Here is a 20017-nt window from a genome sequence, read left to right as displayed (position 1 = left end):
ATAGGCCCGTGAGAAACTCTAGGCATCTTATCACTATGTCTGAGATTCCTGTTTTGTTGTGAGAAAGAGTGGGAGACTGTGCCTGCCTGAAGCCTTGAAATACAGGGAAGCTCAGCAGGCCCAGTGATCTTCCAGCAGGGCTGAACTGCTGCAGCACCTGTGTCCCCGCTTATGTCACCTCTGCCTGGGAGCTTAGATGCAACTTTGGAGATCCCCCAACAGAGAGGTAACTAAAATAAAACTTGCTCTTTGCAATGCATTCGTGGCCTCTGGCTCTTCTTGCGACATGCCGGCATATGTGCACACAAAGGTTAACCTGTAAACCCACCTTCTAGAGAGCCAAATGAACAGTGTATCTGTTAAAATTCATACAGGCTTTTTATTTTATGCAAAGCAACAGGAAGAATGTTGTGCCTTTTCTGGTGCAGAGCTAAGTTTCCCATCAGAGCCATATGCCTGCAATGCAGACCTTCTCTCTCCCTCAGTGGATCCCAATGGAAATAAGAAAGAAATGTGTCAGCTACCTTCTTTCAGCTACAAAGAAGCATAGCAGAATGTTTTTGTGACAGCTACAGCACCAAACACTGCAATTCACTTCCAGTCCAGCTAAACCAAAGCTGCCAGGAGACTTTCAGCTAACCACTTAATCATTGTATTGCTTCCTTTCTCAACAATAGCACGCTCCAGGAATATATATCCCCTCCAGGGGCAGTCAATGTGATTGCAGAAATTGCTCAGTTCATTGTTGTCATTTTCATAGAATCATAGAATGGTTTGGGTTGGAAGGGACTTTTAAAGATTATCAAGTCCAACTCCTCCTGCCATGGTGTCGAGGGTTAAGATTGCGGGGTGACAATCAAACCCTGGCAGATGTATTGTTAACCTCTTCTCCCCCCTCACTTCCCCCTTTCGCCCCTCCCTCTCCCCCCTTCCCACTCAGGACAGGCGATCAGGAGGAAAAGAAGGACAAAGAGAAGAGAGTTGGAAAAATTAAAGATGTTTTACTGATGCTACTAATAAGAATAGAGAAAATAATACAAAATATACAAAACCAATCTTGAAAGTCTCAGCAACTGCAGAGCTAGCACCCAAAGTCCTGGATTAGGCTCTGTAGCCAACTGGAGCTGGATTCAGTCTCTCACTAGGCCTCAGTTCGCAGGGGCAACCAGCAAGGTCCTCTCCTAATGTCAGCCATGAGGAAAAAAGGGAAAAGGAAAAAGGGAAAAGGGACGAGATCCTTGTGATCTCCCACTTTTATATGAAGTATTCATGTGAATGGAATGTTATACACCATTGGTCAGTCTCTCGGTCACCAGTTTCTCGTTGCCCCTCTCACGAGATGTCCATCCGTGCTTATCAATAAGTTTGCATTCCATTGCTAGGTTTACCAAAACATGTATCTGGTTCTCCAGGAAAATGCAGCTAATATGAAGGCTTTAGCTGACAGGCAAAATTCACTAAAAGAGAAACTTGTTTTTTAACAAAACCAGGACACATGGGCAGGGGCATCTTTCACTAGATCAGGTTGCTCAAAGCCCCATCCAACCTGGCCTTGAACACTTCCATTGATGGGGCATCCACGACTTCTCTGGGCAACCTGTCCCAGTGTCTCACCACCCTCATCATAAAAATGTTTTTCTTATATCCAATCTAAATCTACTTTCAGTTTAAAACCATTGCCTTGGTAAAAAGTCTCTCTCCATCTTTCTTAAGTATTGAAAGGCCACAATAAGGTCTCATCAGAGCCTACTCTTCTCCAGGCTAAACAACCCCAACTCTCTCAACCTTTCCTCATAGGAGAAGTGTTCCAGCCCTCTGATCATTTTCATGGCCCTGCTCTGGCCCAGCTCCAACAGGTCCATGTCTTTCTTTTACTGTGGACCCCAGAACTGGATGCAGTATTCCAGGTGGGGTCTCGGCAGAGTGGAATTGAGGGGGAGAATCACCTCCCTTGACCTGCTGACCACACTTCTTTTGATGCAACCCGGGATACAATTTGCTTTCTGGAATATAAGTGCACAATGCCAGCTCATGTCTAATTTTTCATCCACCAGCACCCCCAAGTCCTTCTCTACAAGGCTGCTCTGATCTAGGTGCAGGACCTTGCATTTGGCTTTGTTGAACTTCATGAGGTTCACACAGGCCTACTTCTCAAGCCTGTCAATTTCCCTCTAGTGAATCAGCTGCACTACTCATCTTGGAGTCATCTGAAAACTTTCTGAGGATACACTCAATACCACTTTATATGTCACTGATGAAGGTATTTTTATTGATCCCAGTACCAACCCTGATTTCCACTTGGACATCGAGATGTTGACTGACTCTTTGGACACGGACATCCAACCAGTTTCTTATCCATCTAACAGTCTATTCATCAAACCCATATCTCTCCACTTTAGAGGCAAGAAAGTTGTGGGGGACCATATCAAAGGCATTACAGAAATCCAGGTAAATGACATCCATAGATCTTCCCTTGACCACTTATGCAGTTACTCCATTGTAGAAAACCACTAGATTAGTCAGGTATGATTTGCCCTCGGTGAAGCCATGTTGGCTGTCTCTAATCGCCTTCCTCTCTTCCATATGACTTCAGCATAACTTCCAGGATGATCTGTTCCATGAGTTTACTGGGTACAGTACTGAGATTGACAGGTCCTTAGTTCCCAGTGTCCTCCGTATTACCCTTTTTAAAAATGGGTGTGATGTTTCTCTTTTCTCCAATCACTAGGGCTTCACTTTACTGCCATGACTTTTCAGATATGATGGAGAGTGGTTTGGCAACTGCATAAATCAATTCCCTCAGGACCCTGGGATGCATCTCCTTGGGTCCCATGGAGTTGTGTATGTTCAGGTTCCTCAGGTAGTCTTGAATCTTTTCTTCTATGATGGGAGGGACTTCATTCCCCCAGTCCCTGCCTTGAGGTTGAGGGATTTGAGCAATATGGGAAGAGAGATTACCACTGAATACTGAGGCAAAAACATTGTTGAGAACCTCAGCCTTCTCCATGTTGGTTGTCAACAGTTCTGTTGTATTTAGCAAGGGGGGGTACATTTTTTTAATCTTCCTTTCTGACCAATGTACCTGTAAAAGCCCTTCTTATTATTCTTCACATCCCTTGCCAAATTCAGCACCAGCTGTGCCTTAGCTTTCCTGATCCCATCCCTACACCTTCAGGCAGTGTCCCTATATTCTTCCCAGGATACATGTCCCTTGTTTCACTACCTGTGCATTTCCTTCTTACACTGTAGTTTGAACAGGAGGTCATTACCCAGCCTTGCTGGTCTCCTGCCTTCCTTGCCTGATTTCATTCACATGGGTGTGGAGAGCTCTTACATTCTAAGAAAAATGCCCTTAAAGAGCTGCCAGCTCTGTTCAGTTCCTTTATCCCTGATGGCAGCTTCCCAAGGGGTCCCATCCATTAATTCCTTAAACAACTGGAAGTTCACTCTTCTGCAGTTCAGGGTCTTGATTTATCACCTGGCCCATGTTCCTCAAGATTGTGAATTCCATCAGGGCATGATCACTGCAGCCCAGGCTCCCACCAATCTTGACATCTCTGAGTAGTTTATCTGTGTTGGTGAGCAACAGGTCCAGTAATGCTTCTCCTCTGGTCGAGAACTCTCCTGGATTGCTTACAGCTTGCTGTGCTGCTTTTCCAGCAGATGTCTGGGAGACTGAAGTCCCCCAACAGGATCAGAGCCTATAGTTTAAATAAGAACACTTTGTTAACATCTTCCCCTTGATTGGGCAACCTGTAGTAAACACCAGCCATGAGGTTTCCTTTGATGGCTTGGTCTCTAATTTTCACCCACAAGCTCTCAAACTGTTCATTTCTGTTTTTCAAAGACAGCTCTGTGCAATCAATTATTATTTTTTTTTTTTACATAGAAGGAAACACCCTCTCCCCTCCTTCCTTGCCTGTCCCTCCTGAACAGGTTATAGCCATCAATTGCAGCACTCCAGTCTGTGATTCATCCCACCATGTTTCAGTAATAGCAATTAGATCATAGTATTCTAGTTGCACAGTGGCTTCCAGCTCCTCCTGTTTCTTTCCTATGCAGTGGGCATTGATATAGAGGCATTTCAGCTGTGCTATTGACCTTATCACCCTTTCAGAGAATCATAGAATGGTTTGGGTTGAAAAGGACCTTCAAAGGTCATCTAGTCGAACACCCCTGCAATGAGCAGGGATGTCTTCAACTAGATCAGGTTGCCCATAGCCCTGTCCAACCTGACCTTGAATGTTTCCAGGGATGGGGCATATACAGCCTCTCTGGGCAGTGTTTCATATCCCTCATCATAAAAAAAATTCTTCCTTATATCTAGACTGAATCTCTCCTCTTTTATTTTAAAACCATTACTCCTTGTCCTATCACTACAGGCCCTGGTAAAAAATCTTTCCCCATATTTCTTAAAAACCCTCTTTAAGTATTGAAAGATGGTAATAAGGACTCCCCAGAGCCTTCTCTTCTCTAAGCTGAACAACCCCAACTCTCTCAGCCTGTCCTCATAGAGGAGGTCTTCCAGCCCTCTGATCATTTTTGTGACCCTCCTCTGGACACTCCCCAACAGGTCCATGTCTTTCCTGTACTGAAGGCTCCAGATCTGGATGCAGTACTCCAGGTGGGGTCTCACCAGAGCTGAGTAGAGGGGCAGAATCACCTCCCTCGTCCTGCTGGCCACGCTTCTTTTGATGCAGCCCAGGATACAATTTGCTTTCTGGGCTGTGAGCACACATTATCAGCTCATGTCCAGCTTTTCATCCATCAGTACCCTCAAGTCCTTTTCTGCAGGGCCGCTCTCAGTCCCTTCATCCCCCAGCCTGTATTGATACTGGGGGTTGCCCCGGCCCAGGTGCAGGACCTTGCACTTGGCCTTGTTGAACCTCATGAGGTTTGCATGGGCCCACTTCTTGATCTTGTCCAGGTCCCTCTGGATGGCATCCCATCCCTCAGGTGTGTCAACTGCACCACTCAGCTTGTTATCATGCACAAATTTGCTGAAGGTGCACTCAATCCTACTGTCTATGTCATTGATGAAGATATTAAATAGTACTGGTCCCAATACGGACCGCTGAGGGACACCACTTGTCACCAGTGTCCATCCAGACACTGAGCCATTAATCACTACCTTCTGGATGTGAACATCCAGCCAATTCCTCGTTCACCAAACAGTCCATTTATCAAATCCATACTTCTTAAATTTAGAGAGAAGGCTGCTGTGGAGGACTTTACAGAATTCAAGATAGGTGACATCCATAGCCCCACTTAGTTTTCTCATCCATTTCACACATAGGCTGAATAGCAATTATCATCATTCTACAACCCAAACCTTACCTTATTAGCCTTCTATTTATACTCCTTAATAACCGCCACCGTATTCCTTATCCTCAACACAACCAAAGTTCTAAAATCAACAACAATAATAACTTCATGAACAAAAACCCCTATAGTAAACGCAACCCTAATGTTAGCCTTACCTATAAATGTAACTATTCTTACATTTATACAGTCCTAAAATTACATTCGTTCCTTTGAAGGCAACCACGAGGCTGATGTGGCCCCCGGTGAAAATGAGTTTGACACCCCTGCTCTAGACAATTAAGAATAGGGTATTCTGCATTTCTTTACTAATATTCTAGGTTTTAAAATTGTTCTGATCACCCATTTTGTTTATGCACTAGAGATGGGATGTGTTTGAATTTTCGACCCCTGAAGGGAAAAAAACAGAACTTTTAAATAATGTTGATCGCCATTTATTTTGATGACTTGACAGTTTACTAGCCTGCAATTGCTGACTTCTGTTATTCTGAACTGAAATAGCTGTAGCGTGTTTATCAGGGATCAATCACCTGATTCCTGCCACATTTCTACAGCAAAGGAGAAGCTTCCATTAAAAACTCTGCAAAATGCAGTAGTAACATCTTGGGGGTTTGTTTTATTGTTTTCAGGGTGCTGGGTGCACTGCACTGGTGGTAGCTGTGGTTGCAAGGAAGTTAGAACTTACCAAAGCTGAAAAACATGTGCATAATTTCATGATGGACACCCAGCTAACTAAAAGAGTAAGTCATACTTTATATTCACAACTGAAAAGGAAACATGTGTTAAATTTATTTCTGCATTTGTTTTAAATGGTTTCATACTCCATTCTCTTATTGAACTTTTTCATGGGTGTGGTTTTGCAAGGTGCTATGTGGAGGAATTGAATGCCCTGAGCTTCTCTTTGAAGTTGAGGGCAACAGCAGGTTCTCAGAAGATTTTGAGGATTTGCGTATTCTTCTATAAAGGGTCCTTGCAGCTGGAAGATAATTGAGGCAATCAACAGTTAACATTTGTGAAACTAGAGACAAATATATGAAACTGACAAACTTTCATGCAGTATATGAGGAATATATATAATTTTAAGGTTTATTCTGTTCAGCTATCCTTCATATAAATGTAAATATCAGTTTAATAGTATATCCAAGTGGTGTTTTGGTAGTTTCAGACTCATGAAACTCAAAGGAAATTAAAAGCAAACAAAACCAGCAACCAAATCTAAGATGTACCTAAGATCACAAACCCATTACACAGATACTAAAGCCTGAAGATAGCCAGATCTTGTAGAAATGCAAGGACTAGAGATCTTGAAGAAGTCTCTCAAATCTGATTCTGCTTCCACTTAAGTCAAGACTAAGGTTCTCTGATGCTTTTATGGTTTCAAGGTTGTGAGCTCCTGCTGGGAAGACCTACTGCATAGCATTCCTAAAATGCCTTTTCCTATACACTGGGTTAGCTCTGACAACTGCAGTGACTGGCATGATATAAAGCCAGAGGGAGAGAAAATACAGATCAATAACAAGAACTATTTGCCTTTGCAAGTAGCCTAGTAATTCTGTCATTAATCAACATTGTATTGAAATTCTTTGTCTATTGCTTTCAAGTATTCTTGGGAATACTGGAGGGCCTAGGAAGGAAATGTAGTATTCTTATGTTTAATGTCTTATAGAAAGCCTAATTTAAAAAAAAATTCAAAGCACTCATGAAATAGAACACTGGCTACATTTATTGACAAGTTGTCTTTTCATCTCCTCTAAGAATGGTAAGAAAGAAACCAGAATAAGGAAAAATATAAACAAAACAAAACAAACAAAAACCTGTTTTCTAACATCTCTGAAAATGTATAAGACTGTTAAATTGCTAAGAGAAACAAAGGTAATAATGAGACAGGAAAGAGAGAAATTTTATGGTGCTCTAAAATATATCTAGTTAATTGCCATACAGATAAGAAATTAATAATCCTTCTCTGTAATTTATATTGTCATAAACAACAAATGTACCTAACTCTTTTCAAAAGGGAGAAGCAGATTCAGCTTCTTCATGTACCCATTTCCCACAGTTAAGCAGTTTTAAGTGCTTTAGAAAGACTTTATATCAGAAAAGATAAAAGAGAACATAATGATATTATTGTCAACCTGGTGTTTTTCTTTTATAAAACAGGTGAAAAATGCAGCAGCCAATGTACTCAGGGAAACATGGTTAATTTATAAAAGTACAAAGCTGGTTAAAAAGATAGACCATGCAAAAGTAAGGAAGCATCAACGAAAATTCTTGCAAGCTATTCATCAGTAAGTACAATTTTACTTTGTTTTTCCTGTTCAAACACTCTCTCTCCTACACTCTCATTATCTTCCTCATTCTCTTTCTTGTTCTCATTCTGCCTCATTTTCTCTCATTCCCTTTCTGTATCTCTTCCTATTTCTCTCATTTCCCCTCTCGCTCTCTTTAACTCTCATTCTCTTTCACGTTCTCTTTCTTGTTTTCTTGTTTTCTCTCTCTCCCTCTCCCTCTCTCTGTTTTTCTGTCTCAATATCCCTTTCTTTCTCTGTCTCCTTTCTCATTCTGTCTCATTCTTTATTGTCCTGCCTTTTTGCTCCTTTTGCTTTCTCCCTCTTTCTCCCCCTCTATCCCCCCTCCTCACTCTTTCTTTCTCTTTTTTCCTCTCTTGCACACCTCTCCCCCCCTTCCCTCATTGTCACTCCTTTATTGCTCTCGCTTTCTATCTCTTGGTTTCTCTTTTGCTTTCTTGCTCCCTTGCTCACTCCCGTGCTTTCCCTCTCTCCTTTCTCTTGCACATGTTCTTCCTCTGCATGCTCTTCTTCTCTTGCACACACTCTCCTTCCCTCACACATGCACTCTCTCCCTAGTATTGTGCTATTGAGTATGAATTTTCTCTTTCAGAGTAAGACAAAGATCAGGTTTTACTGTAGTACCTATTTAGAAAATAAAATCCTCTGGTTATGTGCAGCATAGGGTAATGCAGAATTGTTGGGAGTGTTTGTAAGAGTTTTCCAAGTCACAGCCAGCTAAAAGTGTACAGTGGTTCACTTACTCTTCCTTGGACTACATGGGAGAAATAAAAAGACTTTTGTCCCCAGCAGCCACAGACTCATCGTAAGGAACATCCATGACCCATGCTGCTATTTGTCTGTTCTATTTGAGATGTCTATCAAGCCTGTGGCAGCCTTTTGTATGACCTGTGAAATGGATTTTCCATGACATACTGGGGAGATGTAGATTGTTTAAGGTAAATTTTGAACTCATTTTTTGATAATTGCAAAGTATGGGTCTCTGTGTGACCCAGGCTGTGAGGAGAGCTGGGGGCGGCATCCAGCTGACACACCTACAGTCCTGAAAAAGATTCCTATCTTGCATAAAAGGAAGGCTAGGTTATTAACTTTCCTATTAGTAAACTGAGTATAACAGTCATTAGCTCTTTGTCTCATAGCAATGTTGTAAAGAACTAGGTAGCTAAGCTTTGAAGATATGAACAATTCTACAAACCTTAATTTAAAATGTCCTTTCAAGGTTAAATGTTACTGTGCTCTTTTAAAAAAACCTAAGGCAATAGCATCCACAAAAGCTGAGGCTTTTTTGGGTAGATAAAAAGGGTTTTTTTTATCAGTTCTGTCATCTTACTTATCTTAAAGGATTGGGAGGATGAGAGGAGTGGCAGGGGTTGTGGGGTAGAAGGTGGCATGTACAGTATGTCCTTTGCTGGACTTGAATCCCTGATTCCAAAGGTTACTCCATAACATTTTAACCTTGCTATTTATTTTGTGTGAGCTGACATGGGCAGGACACAGGAACAAACACAAAACCACGGATGAAGTGCAAAGAGTAAATTTATTTCTGTTAACTCATGAACCAGGGGATCTCCGAAGCAACACCCAGGCAGGAGCACGTAAGCGGGAACGCAGGCACTGCAGAGCTTGGTCCTTGCTAGTAAATTACTGAACCTGCTGGTTTTGCCCGTGTATTAGGGATTCACACAGGTGTAGTTTTCCACTGTGCTTTGATCTTCCTCATAGCAGGGCAGGAATCTCAAGCATGTTTGATAAGATGCCTCTAAGGCTATCACAGGCCTATGTTATCTAAGCAAATCTAAGTATTTACATGTTAATCTTGTGGAAATGTATCCAGGGCATGTGCTTGCAGTACAAGACTACAAAACACAACGAGCCAACCTGTGATACAGGAGGAAAACTGGAGTGTCATCACCTTCCAGTAATACAAATGCCATTGCTCCAGGTCCTTCAGCTAATATTACTCTGGGTTTAATAACCTGGTGAGGGGTAATTGACCACACAGATTGGAGAGCTATGGCTTGTGCCTTTTCAGATTGAACTTCAATTTGATGATGGGTTTGTGACAGCAATAACACTTTTCCAATGCTATCTCCTCTAGACAAGGCACAGGTATTCGTCAAAGATACCTGAAATATAAGAATTCAAGAATCTGGTATCAGTAGAGGATGCAAAATAAGAGGAGAAGTTGGGGTACAGAACCATATAGTGTTCTCAGGAGTTATTATTTGAAACTTCATGTCTAGACTGATAGGTTATGGTCCTGCCATGCAATCTGCCAGTGTAAGCAATTCCATTTCCTCTATAGTTAATATTTTGGGAGAGATACCATCTGGAAGAATTTAAATCCTCACCATGTTTTGTGCTGGAGGTGGTGTACTTCCATCGGTAAGCTAGGCATCTTTTTTGTGCTCTTGTATTAACTCGTCATAAGGGGGAGCCTCTTCCACAGGAGAGGTACAGATATCTCCTAGGGGAAGAGTTTTCCCTAGTGTGAACATATGATTAAATGATACAGTTCCTAGAAGGGTGGTGTGTGGAGTGGTTACGTTGTTGTGGTTTAACACGAGTTAGCAATATAACCATAATAGCTGCTTGCTCACCCCAGTCCCCCTCCCATCCTGAATAGGGGAGAGAATCAAAAGGGAAGGGAGAAACTCATGGACTGAGATAAACACAGTTTAATAAAATAACAAAATAACAGTAATTTACACTACTACTACTGATATATATAAAATAGAAATAGAATATAAAATAAAAGATACTCAATGCAATTCCTCACAAACTCCATCCACACTGAGCAGCCAGTCCTGGGAAGAGATCACCCTGGTCCCGAACAGACGATCCCGGACAGAGAAGAGAGAAAAAGGCAGAAAGGCCCAGAGGCCTCAGCAAAATGGCAGGATGGCAAAAGGCTGAACTAAAGAAAGTCCCGAACAGAACTCCCCAGAACAGGTCTCCATCCCAGCTCCAAGCTAGCCAGAAGATCTGACTCTCCTCAGATATGAAGTGTGATGCTAATGGCATGGAATATTCTTATTGATCAGTCTGAATGTCAGTCAAGGTCTGCCCCATCTATGCCCCACTTTCTAGCTGCCTCTCACATGTGGGCAGAGAGCTCAGAGGCCTTGGCTCCAAAACAACAGCAGTTAAAAACATTAACTCTGTCCCTGGGTGTTATCTTCTTGTTCTCAAACTAAATCCAAACAACAACTGTGCTAGCTACGAAAAAGAAAGGTTTCTAACTGCATGAAAGAAAATTAACTTGTTTTCAGTCGAATCAGCACACATGTGGTTTTCCTGGTAGAAATTGTTGCTGTAAATAATGTTTCCATTTCCAATGTATAGCTGCCTTAGTTACCTCTGCATGAGCCCTAATGGAATCATCAGTAACCCACCCATGAATAGGTATGGCTGTATGTATAGTCACGCTACCTTGGCCTGTGTTTCAGTTTCTTGTAGTGCCCAAACTACAGCTAAATTTGTTTTTCTGTCGCGGTGGAAATGGACAAACAACATAGACCAAGTTCTTCCAGGATGAAAGTAGTAGATGTCATTTATTGCCACAAGTGCATTTTGATACAGTTTTACCAATTCATGTGTCTCTTCACTATTGGTTACAAGGTACAGCAGTAACATCTCATTGGCTAATTTTTCTATCATCCATGTTACTCTTCTACTCCCTTCTCTCTCACAGGTACACCTTAATATCTCCAGATACTCCTTTACTGCCAACTTTCTCATGGGTAGGCCTTCATATCTTCAAGGCTAATTTCTGTTCCCATGCCCTCCGTCAGGGAATCCACGGACCTGTTGTAGTTTCCCATGATTTCCCCTTTTTGTATTTGTGCTAAAAAAATTGCCTTCATTGTCCACTGCAGGGCCCTTTGCAGTAGAGAAATCATGCATGGCAACATTAGTAACACAACCACAATGATCGTCAGAACGATCAGTCCTGTTTTCACTACTGATAACAACCACCCTGAAAGCCCCCAGCCACTAAACAATTTATTTTACCAATCCCATTCATCATCAACTTGTAACTTTTGTACTCCCTCTTTCAATAATTGTATACTTTATGAATTGACTCAGAATGATCTGACAAGTTCATACAGCACATACCATCAAAATCTTCACACCCATGTCCTTGAGCTAATAACGAAAAGTCTATTGCAGCTCTATTCTGCAGTGTAGCATGTCTTACAGAATCTACATCTAACAGAAGTCCACTTAAAGCCTTAGAAGTTCTGTTAGTTTGCTTAGCTAACCAGCATCCTAATTTTTCTAAACTATTTAAAGCTTTAGCTGTGCCAACACCAGATACAAGAGATCCTAAAACCCTTAATCCTGATCCACAAAGATGTACATTATCATCACATTTTGACTTATATATATGCAAAAAGTTTTTTTCCCATGTTGCTCTTCTGTGATCTACTATTATGGATACATTGGGCATTAAGAGAGTTAATAGTCCCAAACTACACGGTCCTCCAACAGCATTAGAAGGAATTCCTGGCCAGGCTCTGTCTCCGCAGATCAAGAATACACCATACAGGAGTTTTCGGGGTCGCTGTCCCTCATTGTTAACAACACTCCTTGGATTCTTCTGCAAGGCATTGCACCAACGAGTTTCATTTCTGTAGTCATCAAGGGTAGCATCGACATTTTGCAGTTTTATCCATTCATGCTTTAGCATATTGTTCTGACACTTTTCACAAAGCAGCTGGATACAAGCGTCCATAGGCACAGATCCCAGCAATTCCAGTTCCTGTGGTTCAATATCTGCTTCCGGGAGGCAATTAATCCAAAGTGCCATGTTGGTATTATTAGACTTGGTTGAAATGCCTCTGCACCGACTACTATTTTGAAACAGTGGTGTGATGCTCCTGTAGTCATCAAGGGGGATGCCAACCAAGCATGTGTGGAACGGGTTTTCCGAAGATGACATAGCTAGGCATATAGAGTCCTGGAGAGTCATGTTGGCTAAAGTAATCCACATGTTAGTCTTTGTCTGTGCAGGCATCCAAAACGCAGCAGCTGCAGCAATCATCGTCAGGAAGATAACACAGGTTTCACATTTTGCACCAGCAATCATTGTGGCCCTTGATCTGTAAAGACACAAGCATAGCCTCTCCCTCAGGTTATCAATTGATGTGGCCCTTCCCATTGACCATTAACTAGTGATTTGACCATAACTAATGTTGGTTCTTTCTGATTTAGCATGTTTTTGGGTCATACTTGCAAAGTGTTTCATCACAGGGGGAATTTGGGCTGTACCACTTAGATATAAGTGATTCATCACATACAATGCTTTTGACAATTGGTTTTGTGGTGTTTCCCCTACTTCTCCCCCCTTTTTGTTTTTTAAAAAATAATTCAGAATCAAATGCATGCGTTGGACCTTGACTACATACTCAGAATCACAAATCAAATTTAGAGGTTCCTCCTTAAAAAGCTCTAAGTAATGTAAAGCTGCGCCAGGTTCTACTAATAATTGGGCTGAACTTTCAATAATTTTTATAGAATTATGTCAGTTGTTATCTTCACACCAGACCACTACAGCTTTATGAGACTTCCCTGAACCTTCAACAGAAACTGTGCAAGCATATGGAATCAGACCAAATGAAAGTATGGTCTGTGACCTAATATGAAAGACATGCAGGTTCTGCAGCAATTTACATTTAGGCATGCCAAAAGCTATACTGTTAAGAAAAACAGCTAGTGCAACTTACAAGGACATAGATTGCAAATTAAAAAAAAAATCAAAATTAGATTTCACAAATGGTACATATATTACAAAAGGATCATGGCCTCTTAAAACTTAAATTCATTCCCTGCATTTTTTTGATCAGAGTAACAATCGGTATATCAGTCTGTTAGCAATCACATCATACTGTCCCACAATAGCCACAGGATGTTTCTATGTTGTAGCTCTAAATAGAGAAATCTGCAAGTCCAATCGAATGCAGTCAGCCTGTAAAGTTGTCATAAATTTGTTCATCAAAGTCTCTAACTGCATTTTGGTTGTCATATGTATTGGATATTGTTTTCCCTTACCGGATCGAAGTCCTGTTTCAGTTCTATCAGTGTAGTGTTTGCTTTATCGAAACATTGGCTGTTAATACTGGTGGAAATACAGCATTTGAAATTTCCTTGGAGATTTCTCACTTGCAGCAAGCAGATCTGCACCATCCAAGCAGCTTCTTGTAGGACATGCAACTGAACAGAATTCTCAGAAAACATTATTTGAGCTTACAATTTACTTAACAAATCTTGACCCAAGAGAGGTATAGGGCTTTCTGGCAAATACAAGAATTCATACGGTAAAACTTTGTTCCAAATTTGGCATTCCATTGGTCTCAAAAAACGGCCTTTCTTTCATTCTCTCCCATGACTTCAAAAACTAGCATGGTGAATTTACTAAGAAGTCTCTTACAACCAGTTACCACAGAATAAGTCCATTAAAAACAAAATAAATTTTGCTTTAATTTCCCAGCTTCATTAGAACTATGGACCCACTGATAATGCCTTTAAATTTCACCCTCAGACTCCTTGATGCAGTATTACAGTTCTCTAGCAGTAACATTGCTGACATTGCTGTGGGTGGGCGGGGAGGGGGAATAAAACCTCCCTCTCGCCCCCATCTGAGATGGCAGGATCTCCAGCCCAGCATGAAAACAAATCAGTTCAAACTCCACATCAAACTAGCCTGGCTCCACTCCACACCCAAATTAGTACCAGTCTGACCCAGAGAAGCACTGAACACTCTGACCCCCAAAAGCTGACCAGTGTGAAAAGACTGACTTCAGCAAGGAGGTAAAATGATGAGCTCTCTCCCCAGATGTGCCAAAACGTAGGAGACAAGACAGAAGCAAAAAGAAACATCACCAACAATCCCTGATTCAAAGCCGAGAAGCAACACAGTGCCACAACAAGGATGGATGACAATACTCCAGGAAAAAAAAGACAAAGCGGGGGGAGTAAAGCCCCCCTTTCTCTGCTTAGCAGCGGGAAAACAGGTTTTTCCATTTTTTTTTTTCTTTCTCTTCTTGCTGCAGTTCAGATATAGCCAAGGCCACGCAGCTGGCGTAATCGCTGGTACAAAGTGGGAGGCTCTGGCAACCTCCTCAGTTACAATGAGCTGAGTTTTATACACAATTCCAATTAACTCAACAGTTGTTACATTCCTCAGCCCCATTTACCTTTCACAATTTACAGATGTCAAAATAAAGTATATTAAACATCAATCCATTATTTCATTTTCCTCAATCCAAACCAGTTCACATTCCAGCAGCCCCCAAATACAATCTCATACAATACCAATTTCACATCCATCATAGCATTTAGGTGGTTTGTTTGTTTTTGTTTTCTTTGGTGTTTTTTTTTTTGTTTTTATTTTTGTTTTTTTTTTCAATGCAAAGCAGAGTTTAACAATTTAAATTCTTTTCTGTTGTCAAAATTACTAGATAACAATGTAAGCAATTACTCTAATGTGTAATGATGCATCCTAAGGGGGAGCAAGGTGGAATTTTAGCAGTGAAATTTTAGCAGTAGAACTGGTTCCCATTTTGTAATTATCACCCAAACAAAATTCTTTTGCTACCAAATATATATATATGCAAATTAAAATACTGAGCTCAGATATGAAAACCAAATACCAAGTTCAAATACGGAGATAGATCAGAGTTACACTTATTCAAAACAATATCTCAATTTTTGCATTGCACCTTTGGGCTGCTTACTGCTCAGCCAGGCAGAGGTACCGCTGGGTCTCCCTGATAAAACAGGTCAGTGCGCGCTGGAGCTCAACCGGCACCTGCCCCCCCGCCGCCACAGCAAGCTGGACCCGGCAAGGTTTTTATTATTGTCTCATCTGGGGTGCTACAACTGTTATCCCAAAACCAGGATTCTTTACATGGTGTGCATACAAAAGAGCCAAATCCAGCACACTGAGATGAGACACAGCCTATCACAGAGTTGCGCAAGTCTGGATACTGGAATAAAGCTAGCATGCTAGAAAGAAAAATAACAGCTACTACACACAAAATTTTACCATCACATTCATGCGGTAAAGAACTAAATTACTCATGATCTTCTGTATTATCACAAAATGCACATTTTGAGTCAACGGATTCTCATGATTTAAGTCTGTGAACTTATCGTACCATATAAGAAAGACCTACCAAAACTGCAACATGCTTAAACAGATACCCACAAAGAGAACAGGTTAATAAGGAAAGCATCTTACAGACTTTAACATGTTTTCTGACCTGTGTGTTATCAGTTAACTCTCTCTCAGCTTGTTGAAATTCAAACCGTTCCACCTGTAAAACTGTCTGAAATGATTTAATAATTTCTTGTAGAGATTTATTTTCTCCTGCTCCTCTGTCCTTAAAAACAATATTAATTGCGACAAGGTGCTATACTTCAAGATTCTATTCTCCGGCCAGTTTTCCCAATCATTTAACTTATACAGCAACCAACACTGATTTCAATATTTAACAAGATCTTCCTTCCTCATAATTCCGAGTGCTTTGTTATGTTTTAAAACACCTCCCAATACCGATTTTTTAGGAACACAACTGAAAACAATAATTTCTGACCCCATCTTGCAAGTAAAAACCATGAGAAGAGGGAGGGAGGGAAGGAAGCACAGGGCTGCTTGCAGCGTGAATGGGAAAAGTGGGGAGGTTTTACGGTGCACTTAAAAACAACTATGAAAACAATTAACTCACATTCCTGACAAGCTGCTTGATTTTCAGAGAGGCAATACACAGGAGCACATAATATGTACTGTAAAACTTGCAAATAACATGTTGATAGCAAACATTAGCATTCTCTATTGCGAATTTCAACACCAGTGCTTCCTTAGCTTCTAAGTTTTCAACCTGCTTATTGATGGCCTCTTGAAGGTGGTCAATAAATTGCATGTAATTCTCATTGGGACCCTGATTAATAGTTGCAAATAATTTGGCTTCTTTGTTGGTTTCAGGCACCTCTATCATAGCTTGATATGCAAGGTCTGCTGACTGCCTCAGGATTTCAGAAACTAATCGCGCCTGTAATTGTGATGTGCCAGTTAGTGTCTCCTCCAAGAGATGGGGGATACCTGTCCCTTTCAAGAAGTCCCCATCGTTCCGTCCTAAATGATCTATAGCTGTTACATTGCATAGGTCTAATTTTGCTTGAATCTTTCATGGTTTTTATCTGATCTCGGGGCAACTCGTACACATACTCCCTTAACTTTTCAAGAAAATGCTACAAATCTTCATCCTCTTCCAAGTCATCAGGTAACACAGACTTGAATGGTGCTGGAGAATCATTAGTAACAGGGGGGTTCGGAACAGTGCACATTCTCGCCAATACTTTCTAGCATCATAATTATTCGTATAACCTGAGTTCCCAGGCACATCCCCTTTCCCGACATGATCAGCATGACTGCATTGCTGACTGTTGGATTCACTCGCTAGTAGCTGATCTGATCTTTCACACAGTTCTGTTGTCCAGTTCTTATCCGGCGACTCCTTCTGCTCTCTCATGGATGTTGGAGGGTTAAAAGGTGGTAAAGGCAGATACAGATTGGTAAAAGGACTGAGAGTACACTTGTTTATGACTTTAGCATTCTCAGCTTTCACAGGTTCTTTGGGCAAGTTGTCTGATTCCAATCCTTTGGACTTGCTATTCTCATCAGGGTTGGGTAATAGTGTAGGAGGACACCCGCTCAGCATTTTTCCTCCCCCCTCCTCAGGCTGCTGAACTATCGGGGGTGCCGAAGGCACAGCAGGGGATGGAGTAGGGAGGGTATCAAAGACACGAACCGGGTGAACTTCACAGTGACTTTCTGGATTCTTATCAGGCTGCAAAACTACAAAAACTCCAGCAGCAGCAGACCATTCAGCCTTAAGATCTTTTAAGGTGGTAATTATAAGTTTCTATGTAGTTGCTAATGATTTAGCTTCTTTATCTCAATTACTGAACTTATCCCATAATTTCTGCCCTTTATCCTCCCAAAGTTAACGTTTAAAAGCCTTCTCAGTTTCTCCCGGGTAGCCATTAATTCTACACCAATTTAACAGTCTACGTATGTTACTTTCTTCCTATTTAAGTCCTCTCACAGAGAGAATATGCAGGAGGAGCTTAACTACGGCTTGTTCTTTAGAAAATATGTTTCGCTCCATAACTTCACTCTTCCCTCCTCCTGCTCCCAGCCGCTCACCTTTTCCGGTGATCCATTGATGAATTTATCCCCGGGGCATCCGTATGCCTCTGTCCAGTCTTCAGTCCAGCTGAACTGCTTCTGGCTGGGCCACTCCAGGCTTTTCCCCAATCGTAGTGAGATGCCATTCAGAGTATCATGTCGGGGTCACCATTTGTTGGAACGATAAAGGACTCAGCATTCTGATTAAATGTGAATCACACAAAGCCATTTATTACAGAAACAAGCCTCCTTATATATGCAACTATTCTCTGATCACGCGTCCACGCTCCAAGCATGCATTCACTGATTAGATATCATCTATGTTCATGAGCTGTCCACGCGCTGGAGTCTTACTGATGATAGGTCCGTTGATTTACGTCATGTTGAGGCCTTGTTATTTTAGAAATGCTTCTCTCCCACAGCAGGTCCTGTTTTCAGCATTTGAGTTGGCCTTGAAATTCCTGGTTGGTTCAGTAACAAATCTCCATCTAACAGAAACCCCTCCACACATCTTGTAAGTAAAAAAAGATGAGAAGAGGGAGGGAGGTGGAGGAAGTACAGAGCTGCTTGCAGCACGAGTGGGAAAAGTGGGGAGGTTTTTACAGCGCACTTACACAATCAATACCACAAAGAAACAACTACAACAACAACCAGTAAAATGATTAACTCACATTCCTGACAAGCTGCTTGATTATCAGAGAGGCAATACACAGAAGTATGTAATATATACTGTGAAACTCACAGATAACACACTGATATTTAACATTAGCATTCTCTACTGCTAATTTCAACACTAGTGCATCCTTAGCTTCTAGGTTTTCAACCTGCTTATTGATGGCCTCTTGAAGATGGTCAATAAATTGCAAGTAATTCTCATTGGGACCCTGATTAATAGTTGTAAATGATTTGGCTGCTTTGTTGGTTTCAGGCACCTCTATCATAGCTTAATATGCAAGGTCTGCTGACTGCCTCGGGACTTCAGAAACTAATCGCATCTGTAATTGTGGTGTGCCAGTTAGTGTCTCTTCCAAGAGTTGGGGCATACCCTCCCCTTTCAACGAATACACATCGTTCCATCCTAAATGATTTTACATTGCATAGGTCTAATTTTGCTTGAGTCTTTCATCGATTTTATCTGCTCTCGGGGCAACATGTACACATACTCCTTTAACTTTTAACTTTTCCTCATCCTCATCTAAGTCATTAGATAACATGGACTTGAACGGTGCTGGAGAATCATTAATAACAGGGGTGTTCGGAACAGTGCACTTTTTTGTTGTTGTTGTTTTTTGTCTTTTTTTTTTTTCCAAATCTAGCCCACGGAAGCCACCCCCCTCCACTGTCTCTGCCTGTTTCCTTTGCTCTTTTAATCCTCTCAAAGTCTCTAGCAACAAGTGCCATGTTGTTAACAGTTCAGTTGTTTCTTTGGATCTTAGGGTAGTGCTTTGCCCCATAGTAGCGTCCTTTGTAAAGTCAGTTCCATAAAGCTAATACCCTGCTTCTTCAGAAGCAACTTCCATGTAGATAATATAATACCCTCTTCTTTAGAGAGCTTCCCTCCCATGTTCCCGGTAGCTCACCTACTCTTGGCGTTGGTGTCTTTTCAAGGATCTGGATCTTTGGCAGCTCCCCCCTGCTGCTCTATCAGCTGCATCAGGCTCCATCTCCCCAGCTCATCTTTGGCTGTCACAGCTTCACCGCTGTCTCTTCTTCATGCGGGATCCTTCTTCATGCAGGATCACATTAAGGTCGCCACATGTCGCGGTTGAGATGGACAAACTACACGGTCCAAGTTCTTCCAGGATGAAAGTAGTAGATGCCATGTATTGCTACAAGTGCATTTTTATACAGTTTTACCAGTTCCTGTGTCTCTTCACTATTGGTTACAAGGTACAGCAGTAACATCGCATTGGCTAATTTTGCTATCGTCAATGTTACTCTTCTACTCCCTTCTCTATCACGGGTACACCTTAATATCTCCAGATACTCCTTTACTCCCATCTTTCTCACGGGTAGGCCTTAATATCTTCAAGGCTAATTTCTGTTCCCATGCCCTCCGTCAGGGAATCCATGGACCCGCCATAATTTCCCACATTTTTCTTATTGGGGTGTAATATACAAAAGAGCCTTGTAATGCCTTGGACCAAAATCCTACAGGTTTCTTCTGATTTTTCATATCAGCCGCCTGATACTA

At 41.5% G+C, this 20017-nt stretch overlaps 1 protein-coding gene across 1 annotated transcript in view; it reads left to right on the top strand.

The window, feature by feature from the left end:
- The window catches only part of LOC136115730 (small conductance calcium-activated potassium channel protein 2-like), an 89758-nt gene that overhangs the window by 53243 nt on the left and 16498 nt on the right, over positions 1–20017 (top strand). Inside the window, 2 exon segments of the mRNA XM_065861936.1 lie at positions 5952–6062; positions 7480–7607. Of these exon segments, the coding sequence (XP_065718008.1) occupies positions 5952–6062; positions 7480–7607 (239 nt within the window).

The sequence above is a fragment of the Patagioenas fasciata genome, chromosome W (assembly GCF_037038585.1).
Source record: "Patagioenas fasciata isolate bPatFas1 chromosome W, bPatFas1.hap1, whole genome shotgun sequence".
NCBI lineage: Eukaryota > Metazoa > Chordata > Aves > Columbiformes > Columbidae > Patagioenas > Patagioenas fasciata.
The sequence above is the reverse complement of the archived record's forward strand: the minus strand, read 5'-3'. Positions and strand labels throughout refer to the sequence as shown.